This window comes from Syngnathus acus, chromosome 11 (assembly GCF_901709675.1).
Source record: "Syngnathus acus chromosome 11, fSynAcu1.2, whole genome shotgun sequence".
Taxonomy (NCBI): domain Eukaryota; kingdom Metazoa; phylum Chordata; class Actinopteri; order Syngnathiformes; family Syngnathidae; genus Syngnathus; species Syngnathus acus.
Window position 1 is genome coordinate 926,466 of NC_051096.1, and position 10,872 is coordinate 937,337.

Here is a 10,872-nt window from a genome sequence, read left to right on the forward strand (position 1 = left end):
CGAGTTCGCAGTAGAGTTTGATTCAATGGGAGTGGGTGCGGGTTATGGACGATTCGGTGTGTGTGTGGGGGCTGCCGTCTTCCATCCTGTCTTTCGGCCTTGGGGATCATCTTTGGCCGAGTCCTTGGCTGTCTCCTTCTGGCACCAGCTGGTTTTATCTCCAAGTGACCTTCCTGTAAACATTCTGCTCCATTCCTACACTGTCGCACCTCATCCATTCGTCATTCTTTCAATTTTGTCATTTTGTACGAAATTATGTGAGCTTTTGGCTGTGACATCATCAATTTATTAATGTTCCCTGACGATGCAAAGTTTGTTCTTTTGATACTCCATGTCTTTGCTTACATCATTACATTCTTAGTTTAATCATGCTTCCGCACGTATCTCTTCTTTGTTAAGCAAAATATTTCCCTCTGTGCAGAGCGTTCAGTAGTAATCGAAAAGCTGGCGTCTCACATTTAGGCGACATATGACGTTTAGTCAAAACACAAGATATAATCAAGTACTGAATGGTCAAGACGACTCTGGCCGTGTCCATGATTTAGAGAGAAAACATCAGGCATGCATTACACAGTTCCTTAAGGGTCATTAAGCTATTTAGGCAACATATCAAAAGACATTTATTTTGCAGTGCACAGAAATACATATTGAATCGTGAAGTTGTAGCAACCTCTGTTATTATCTTATATCAGCGTATCTGTTATTGTGGCTAGGCGGGTTTTGTGTCTTTTGACCCTATTCCTTCAACGCTCCTAAAGCAATGCGACAGTGAGCGTCCAGCGTGCTGCGGTTACGCAATCGGACCAAATTAAACTCCCTGCGCACTGAGGTCCACTTAAATTTTGGAAAGTCCATTAGGACTTTGAAAATATTTTCTAAATTTTAGCGACCGTCCTGTCACAATAATGCGACCAGCGCGGTGCAGTTGCGCGGTCGGCGGCGCGCTACGGTTGCGCGTTCGGCGGTTCGCTGCAGTTGCGCGATCGGACAAAATTAAGCTCCCTGCGCAATGAGGTCCACTTAAATTTTGGAAAGTACATCAGGACTTTAAAATTATTTTCTAAATTACAGCGACGGCTCTGTCACAATAATGCAACCAGGGCGGTGCAGTTGCGCGGTCGGCGACGCGCTAGTTGCGCGTTCGGCGGTGCGCTGCAGTTGCACGATCGGACAAAAATGCGTAAATGTAACAATGCTTAAAAAAACGTTTGCTTGGAACGGATTATATTTTCCCCATTATTTGTAATGGGAAATCATGATTTGGAATTCGAACGATTCACTTCTCGAACAGCCTTCTGGAACAGATTGTGGTCGAAAACCGAGGCTCCACTGTATTGTTAAAAGTGAAGACAATTTGCTATTCTAGTTATGACATGAATTTGATGCACAATTTGTCTTCGCGGGTCCTATAAAATGATGTGGCGGGCCGTATCTGGCACCCGCGCCTTGAGTTTGACACATGTGACTTAGTAAAAGAACTGGAATGCACATCACTAACAATCAGCAAGGTGGCTAGATTTGAGGAGAAGGGCGTGACTTATTTGCGAACGATTACAGAGAAACCTGGAATAGAGTGAAATGGAACAGAGTGGTGTGGTGAATGGTCTTTGTTGCTTCGCTGATCTCCAAAAAACACTCGGTGGACGATGGCTGGCCCAGGGAAGGAAGCACTCCAGTGACACACGGCTGATTGGGAAAATATTTTATTCAACCGATGTCAGAGTGATGTCTCTCCAAAAGTTCGAGTGGCCCCCAAAACCAAAGATGTTTCAGCCCTCAAAAGCAAAGATGTTCGCCCTGTTCTCTCTCTCTCCCTCGCTCCCCATCATTTGTACCTCGTAAGACAACAGCTGCGGTTCGAGTCTCACTCTTCTGGTTCCTTCCGATGCCCCTAAAAGGCCATGGACAAGGGTCTTCCTGGTCATGGACGAATGGCCCTTCCATATTCTAAGTACCTACACATTACTGAAACTAGAGCTTCTCTGTACCGCAAAAATAGCTTAGGGTCTTCTCACTGCTGCTAGGTCGCCATCTAAGGTGACATACAGAGACGCATAGAATCCAAAATTTCACTACAGTGGCAATTCTATTGACAATGTGCTGTACATGTGAGGCAGTCGAACACATTTTTGAAATTCCCCCATATTTTTGGGGGTGAAAAGTAGGACATGTCCGGGGAAAAGAGGATGTCTGGTCACCCTAACATACATTCACTTCACCCACTGTCACACATTGTCCATTCATCATCTTTCCAATTTTGTCATTTTGTACGGAATTATGTGAAGATTTGGGTGTGACATCATCAATTCGTTAATGTTCCCTGACTATGCAAAGTTCTTACTCACCACTTACTATGCATTTGTTTGTTTGTTCTTTTGCCACACAATGTACTTACTTACTTCATCACATTCCTAGTTTAATCATGCTTCCAACTATTTATTTTCATAGTTAAGCAAAACATTTCCCTCTGTCCAGAACATTCGGTAATAATCTAAAGCTGGCGTCTACCATTAGGCGACATACGACGTCACATCAAGCATGAATCAAAACACAAGATATAATCAAGTACTGAACATTCTTAGACACCTTTGACAGTTCACATCCGGGGGGTGGCGGCAAAGGGCTATAGTCTGCGTCTGCCGTTAAATGACGAGAAGAAGAAGAAGAAGAAAAAGTACATCAGTAGCTGCAGCTGACCAAACTAGTAGGACACAACCTTCTATAGCAACTTCTGTGCCTGTTTGTTTGTTTTGTTTCTTATTCGTAATTAACCCCCTCTGCTAAATAATTATTTCTGATCGAGTGCTGAACGGACTGCAGCCTTCACACGGGACGTCCATCACTACGACTAAGTCTCTGCGCGGGCTGATGCTCCTCGGGCGACTTAGATTATCTGACTTTTGTCGCTAACAAAGAAAAACACATTTTCAATAAGAGCTCAAGTGCGAATCTATTGGGATTTAGTTGAATTGTTGGGTGAACATGTGTGGAAGAACGACAACAAAGTACAAGGTGGAACTTCGTGGAATAAAAGAGGACGACCAACATCTTCAACTGCTGGGTGAGGTTTGCATCCAGCCTCGCGTTGTGCTACACAGAGCAGGTTTGTACACTTCTTACTCTCATTTACTTTGTAAAGAACGGCCTTCAATCGTTACAAGTAGGAATATCTTTTTATTTCAGTGCAATATTCATTTATTGTCATGGTGGCCATATGTCATTGAGCAAATGCGTTCAAGGATTTTGCCTATGGGACGTTTTGAGGCTCGTTTAAGTCCGCAGAACACCGCATTAGCGTTTAAACACATCCGGTTTTCAAAACAAGATGCCGATCCATCCTTCAATTCATTTTCCACACCGCTTGTCCCCACGGGAGTCGCGGGCGTGCTGGAGCCTATCCTTGCAGTCATTGGGAAGCGGGGGGGACACTCAGAGACGAACAACCGTCCGCACTCGCACTCACACCAACCGGCAATTTGGAGTGCTCAATCGGCCTACCATGCACGTTTTTTGTTTTTTCTTCTGTGGGAGGAAACAGAAGAAAAAAAGAAGAAAACAGACACTGAGACTACATGCAAACATTACACACGGAGTACATGCAAACTCCACACGCGGGAGGGCCGGAGCGAAAACACAAACTCCAGCCAAATCGGCCACTACAGGTTAATTAAAGGCCATATCATAGAAATGTGTCTTTAGACGTGTCTTAAATGTTTCTACTGAGGTAGCAGTTCTAATATCCATTGGTAGGGCATTCCAAAGCTCTGGAGCCCGAATAGAAAATGCTCTAGACTAGACATGGGCAAACTACGGCCCGTGGGCCACATCCAGCCCACGGGGCTGTTTAATCCGGCCCACCAAACCTGAATAAATTGTATTATTAAACTTTTTTTTTGGTCATTTTCCCTGCAATTACTATGTTTCCCCAAGAGATGGGGAAGCGCTTGCCCGCGCATTTACTCCCGGAAGCCGTGTCAGAAGCTCGGTGCACACTCACAAGTGCGTGTACGTACTAAGTAGTACGGACCCGGCGCAATCCGCGCTCTATTTCCATCAGTGCCGAATTTCGAGTGTGGGCTGTGACGTCAGCATTCTCGTAATTCACCCGCTGAGCTTTCACATACAGTTTTACGCTAATGCCACCCACAAACCTTCCCCTGGAACCCTTCCATTAAAATGAGTGGCCCGAGGAAAAGAAAAGTGGACACTGAGTGCCGAGTGTTTAAAAAAAGAGTGGACAATTTGGCTCTACCTACGTGTGTGAGCAGACGTTCAGCCACATGAACGTCAACAAAGCCCGTCACAGATCTAGGTTAACGGACCGACACCTCAGCTCAATCCTAAGAATTACCACAACAAATTTTACTCCAGACCATGATGCACTTGCAAATAAGGGAGACCAACAATACTATTGATTTCTTTATTACTTTATTTAGATGTATTCTTTCACTGATTCTTCAAGATGATGTATTTGGTCAGAATGTTTGCCGTTTGATGTGATTTCACCTCATTAGATAAACATATTTCATAAATCTGACCTGCAGGCGCTGAAGTGATGGAAACTATTATTCATAATAACAATGTCGTATATAAACTCCGCTTTCATTCCAGAACTACACGATCTACTCACTACCCTCTGTACCTCCACTTCCTCTAATCTAACCATACTAGGTGATGTTAACATCCATGTCGACACCCCCTCCCGCCCCCCTGCCTCTGAGCTGTTGCAACTATTGGACTGTTTACACCTCACTCAACATGTAAATGTCCCCACTCATGACAAAGGGCATACACTTGACCTTGTCATCTCCTCATCGGCCATAAGCAACCTACAAGTTCACGAGGTCGGTGTGTCTGACCACAAACTTATTCAAATGGAACTGCCTTTCCCACGCCCCCACTCCAAACCCAAGCGGCAAATCTCATTCAGAAATTTCAAAAACATCAACCAAGACACTATAGCACAGGACCTCCAGCTTCTCCTCCTCTGCAACCTTTCCATCAGTCAGCAAGGCAGTGGACCATTACAATAACTCTTTGGCCAAACTTCTAGGTATCCACGCCCCCCAAAAAACCAAAACAGTCACTTTTTCACGCTCAGCCCCCTGGTACACCAGTGAGCTGCGTCTGATGAAGTCAACTGGACGCATCCTGGAGCGTCATCTCAAAGCCTCAGGATTGACCGTGCACAAACAGGCCTACAAAGAACATCAGAAGGCCTACTCAAAAGCCCTTGGGACTGCACGTGCCCAGTTCTACTCCAATATCATAAACAATACCCCTGGAAATTCAAAACAGCTCTTTTCAACCACTTTCTCAAACCCCAACCCACCACTCCAACAGAATCCTCAGAGGTAGTGTGCAATAACTTTATGACCTTCTTTACCGCTAAGGTTGACAACATCCGCACCAGCTCCTCCCCCCTTCCTTCCACCCGGGACAGTCCAGCCTCTCCGCTGCTTCTCCCCTATCTTGCAGTCGGAGGTAGAGGACACCCAGCATGGTGCTCTCCACAGCCCAGGTGGAGAGAGGACTGGCCAGGCTCAAGGTGAAGAAGGCGACTGGTCCAGATGGCATCACCTCCAGGCTGCTCAGATCCTGCTCCGGGCAACTGTGCAGGATTGTGGAGCACATGTTCAACATGAGCCTGAGGCTGCACAGGGTACCACAGCTGTGGAAGACGTCCTGCGTGGTACCGGTGCCCAAGTCATCTCGCCCCAGTGACTTCAACCACTACCGGCCGGTGGCCCTGACATCCCACCTGGCGAAGACCCTGGAGAGGCTGGTCCTCCACCACCTGCGCCCCCTGGTGAGCTCCTCCGCCGACCCCCTGCAGTTCGCCTACCGGCCGAGCATCGGGGTTGAGGACGCCGTCATCTTCCTCATGCAGAGGTCCCTGGCCCACCTGGAGCGGGCTGGAAGCACTGTGAGGATCATGTTTTATGATTTCTTCAGTGCCTTCAACACCATCCAGCCAGAACTGCTGGGGAACAAACTGCACCATGCTGGAGCCTGCCAGCAGCTGACATCATGGGTCCTGGACTTCCTCACAAACAGACCACAGTTTGTGAGGACAGGAGGCCGTGTGTCTGACACGGTGGTCTGCAACACAGGAGCTCCACAGGGTACCGTCCTGGCCCCCCTCCTCTTTACCATCTACACAGCTGACTTCACCCGCCACACATCAACCTGCCACCTCCAGAGGTTCTCGGACGACTCCGCCATCGTCGGTCTCATTAACGACGGAGACGAGACGGAGTACCGAGGACTGAATCACAGATTCGTGGACTGGTGCCAGCGGAACCGCCTCCAGATTAACTCTGGAAAAACAAAGGAGCTGGTGGTGGACTTCCGCCGGCGCAAAGTCCCCCCCTCGCCGGTGAACATCCAGGGAACGGACGTAGAGATTGTGGACTCTTACAAGTGCCTGGGTGTTCACCTGAACAATAAACTGGACTGGACTGGTAACACTCAGGCCCTATACAAGAAGGGCCAGAGCAGACTCCACCTGCTGCGCAGACTGAGGTCCTTCGGAGTGAGGGACGGCCTCCTAAGGACCTTCTACGACTCTGTGGTGGCGTCCGCCATTTTTTATGGGGTGGTCTGCTGGAGCAGCGGCATCACTGCAGCGGAGAGGAAGAGGCTGGACAAGGTGGTGAAGAAAGCCGGCTCTGTCCTGGGCTGCAGTCTGGACCGGGTGGAGGTGGTGGGGAGAGGAGGATGGTGGCTAAGCTGTCCTCCATCATGGACAACGTCTCCCACCCCCTTCATGAGACTGTCAGGGCCCTGGAGAGCTCCATCAGTGACCGGCTTCGTCACCCACAATGCACCACCGAGAGGCATCGCAGGTCCTTCCTCCCTGCTGCCATCAGACTGTATAACCAGGCTAATCACTGTAGCTAACGGACAATAATTACGTGCAATAATAACGTGCAATAACCGTATGTGCAATCATATGTGCAATATCTGTCTACCTCATACTCTTTTCACCTGCTTTTTTTGCACTGTTTTTATATTCTTTTGCACTATTTTTTTTATCTAATACTTTTTTTATCTCCACTGTATATTGTGTATATGCTGTCCATATTTTTTTTAAATTATATATATCTCTTACTTTTTTTAAAATCTTTTATCCCCTTCCCGCATGCATGTGTGTGTATATGTTAAGTGTACTGCTGCTTACACAGGAGTTTCCCCATTGAGGGAATAATAAAGGATTATCTTATCTTATCTTATCCAGCAGCTATGCGCAGCTAAAGGACTTGCAAAACAGCATCTGGTATTCGGCATAATTGAGTCTTTGGAAGAAATATATTTTTTATTGGTAAAAGACAATCTAAAAATAGAGGAAATAAAAAAGAAATCTCACCTAATAATTTTTTTTCATTTAGATGAATTTTACATTGCAGTAAGCTGTATTTTTGTGTCAAGACAAGTAAAGCCGTATCTCACTGAGATACAAGTTAAGGGCCTTGAATAATAATGTATAAAGACACTTTATCTGAAATAATCACTGAAATGCTTCTGACTGGGCCACCATTATAAAATGTGCAAGGACGGACCCTGTGGCAAGTCTATCTGCAAATAATAAAAAAAATAAAAAATAACTTGCCAGCAGTTCGTAAATTTGCTAATGTCAAGTAGTAATCTAAATCATTTGGTTCACCTATTAACTTTCGTTTTATGTTTGCAGACAGCAGTCAAGACCTGAGCAGACCAGAGCGCCGACACATTAAAGAGGAAGAGAAGGACAAAGAGATCCCACACCTTAATGAGCAAAAGGACCAGGTGTGCTCTTTCATCAAAAAAGAGGAACCAGAGCAACTTTGCATAAAAGAGGAGGGAGGAGATCCCCACTACATTCCTGGGAGTCCACATCACAGACGACCTCACCTGGACTGTGAACACCACAACACTGGTCAAGAGGGCACAGAAGCGCTTGTACTTCCTGCGGAGGATGAGGAGAGCCCACCTGCCCCCACCCATCATGAGGACGTTCTACCGAAGCACCATAGAGAGCATTCTGACAAGCTGTCTCTCGGTGTGGTGTGGAGGTTGCAGCGCCTCCGATTGGAAGAACCTGAGGAGAGTGGTGAGGACAGCAGAGAGGATCATCGGGGCTCCTCTTCCCTCCATTCAGGACTTGTCATCCCAGCGCTGCGTGTCCCGAGCCCGAAATATTATCAGTGACCCATCACACCCCCACCATGGACTGTTCTCCCTGCTGCCCTCTGGGAAGAGGTTTCGCAGCATCCGCTGCAGGTCCACCAGGTTCTGCAATAGTTTTTTCCCTGCTGTCGTCAGACTGCTGAACATTCAAACGTAGCATTCCTCTGCACACTTGTAAATACTGTTTTTGTCTCCTGCACTGTTCACATACTTTATCACTGCTGCACTTTGTACTTTATAATTATCTTATCTCATATTTTTATATAGAATGTCACTTTTTTTTTTTTTTTTTTAACCAGCCGAAATACCTCTACATTGCTGAAAGCCGTATGCAACGAAATTTCGTTTTGTACACACCTAGTGTTGACAAAATGACAATAAAGTTCTGTCTAAGTCTAAGTCTAAGTCTAAGTCTACATGAAAGGGGAGGAGAAAGAAAAGGATTTCTGCAGGATGCCATCGACTCTTGTTTCTTTGAACAGTATAGATGAGGGTCAACGTGAGGCAAGCAGAGAGGCGGAGCCTCCAATCAGCAGCTCAAGTCAGCACATAACAGAAGATGATGGACGCTACTGTGGAGGATCACAAGCAGACGGCCTCTTAGCTCCACTATCAGACAGTGATGAGATGTCGTCACATCCTCCTGGCTCTGAAGATGATGAGTCAAGCGGTGATATTTCATATCACTCTGAAAACAAACAGTGGAAATGTTCTCAGTGCTGGAAAATGTTTGCTGTCAAGGGGAGTTTGAAAGAACACATGAGAACTCACACTGGTGAGAAACCTTTTTCCTGCTCAGATTGTGGCCAAAGATTTTCTCAGAAAGGAAACTTAAAAATACACACAAGAACCCACACTGGTGAGAAACCTTTTTTTTGCACAGTTTGTGGCCAAAGATTCTCACATAAAGTAAGCTTAGAAAGACACATGAGAACCCACACTGGTGAGAAACCTTTTTCTTGCACAGTTTGTGGCCAAGGATTTTCTCAGAAGGGAAGCTTAAAAAGACACATGGGAACCCACAACAGCGAGAAACCTTGTTCCTGCTCAGATTGTGGCCAAGGATTTTCTCAGAAGGGAACCTTCAAAATACACACAACAAAGCACATTGGTGGGAAACCTTTTTCTTGTACAGTTTGTGGCCGAAGATTCTCAGACAAGGGAAACTTAAAAAGACACACGAGAACCCACATTGGTGAGAAACCTTTTTCTTGCACAGTTTGTGGCCAAAGATTCTCAGACAAGGGAAGCTTAAAAAGACACACAAGAACCCACACTGGTGAGAAACCTTTTTCTTGCACAGTTTGCGGTCGAAGATTCTCAGACAAGGGAAACTTAAAAATTCACATGAGAATTCACACTGGTGAGAAACCTTTTTCTTGCACAGTTTGTAGCCAAAGATTCTCTCAGAAGGGAAGCTTAAAAAGTCACACAAGAACCCACACTGGTTAGAAACCTTTTTCCTGGTCGGGTTGTGGCCAAACATTTCCTTGAAAGTATCAGATTAAGATTCACAAGTGTGTTGGGGAGATGAGCAGTGATCCATGAAGTTTGCGCTTCTTATCTGAGCAGACTTCATAAGTCCATGCATCATGGATACAAATATTTTATGTACCTTTTTGTTGGGATGCCAAACATTTTCCTTTACTGAAATGTGAAAATTTCATATTTCAGTTGTAATGAATTTGAAAATATGATAAAATGTCATCAGGGTTAATCGTTTTTGATGTTCTGTTATAGCACAAGTTTTTTTGTTTTTATTTGTGGTTTTTACCGTATTTTCACGACCAAAGGGCGCACCGTACTAAACGCCGCAGTCTCCGTTATGTGTGGCATTACTGTATTTAACACACACGTAGGGCGCACCGCATCTTAGGGCGCATGCATGCCATGATTTATGGTAAACAAACAAAAAACGTCACGGGAGCAAGAAAGTGAATTCGGTTGTACTTTATTCTACTGTTTAACCATGTACGCTACTGTACTTACATTATTGTTGATTGATATTCATACGCAAATCCGTCCGTCCTTATCTTCTGTATCCAAATCAAACAGTTGGGCAAGTTCGCCATCTGACATGCAAATTTCCCTCATCATTGTCTCGTCACCGTCACGTTGCTCTTCGGCAATGATCCCGGCTTTCCAGGAAGCTTGAATTGTGCCTCGTAAGCATGTCTTTGTCTATGCGGAGGTACGTATTCCCCTACGTGTCACGTCCAGTCCTCTTATTGTGCCTCGTAAGCAAACGTAAACGTGAGCAAACGGGTGCCTGTATATCACGTCTCTACGTGTTGCATCCAGTCGTCTGATTGGTTTACCGCCCCGACCAACGTAAAATGTAATGTCCTCTGATTGGTTCATCGGGTGCCTGTATATTAAGTCTCTAGTGGCGGAAGCCACACAAAACAATGGCGGCGAAGGTACATACTCCTCTACGTGTTACGTCTAGTCCGCTGATTGTTTTGTTTTTGTCCCGATCTACGTCTACGCCTGTATATTACGGAAGCCACACAAAACAACTTTACAGATTTTTGAGTTTGGTCCACACAAAAGGCGCACCTTCATTGATTTTACGTTTTTTTTTTTCTGTAAATGCTTTTGTCAAGATTAATTTTTTTTACTTTTAGTATCATTTTTTGTACTATAGTTAAAGGCCACATTGGTTGGATAAAAGATGGATGATAGGACTTACAGAAGTACAGA

The 10,872-nt window shown here is 45.5% G+C and overlaps 1 protein-coding gene across 1 annotated transcript; it reads left to right on the plus strand.

The window, feature by feature from the left end:
• The first annotated feature begins 5,500 nt into the window (after nt 1–5,500).
• On the plus strand, nt 5,501–9,660 carry LOC119130800 (gastrula zinc finger protein XlCGF8.2DB-like). Its single transcript, XM_037264732.1, has 2 exons — nt 5,501–5,926; nt 8,872–9,660. The coding sequence occupies exons 1-2, from the start codon at nt 5,501–5,503 to the stop codon at nt 9,619–9,621; spliced, it is 1,176 nt and encodes a 391-aa protein (XP_037120627.1). The 3' UTR covers nt 9,622–9,660.
• Nucleotides 9,661–10,872: the final 1,212 nt, after the last annotated feature.

Coding starts and splice junctions, on each gene's coding strand:
- LOC119130800 (XM_037264732.1), top strand. CDS start 5,501: ATGGTGCTCTCCACAGCCCAGGTGGAGAGAGGACTGGCCAGGCTCAAG. Junction 5,927..8,871: donor TGGAGCGGGCTGGAAGCACT/GTGAGGATCATG, acceptor GAAAACAAACAG/TGGAAATGTTCTCAGTGCTG.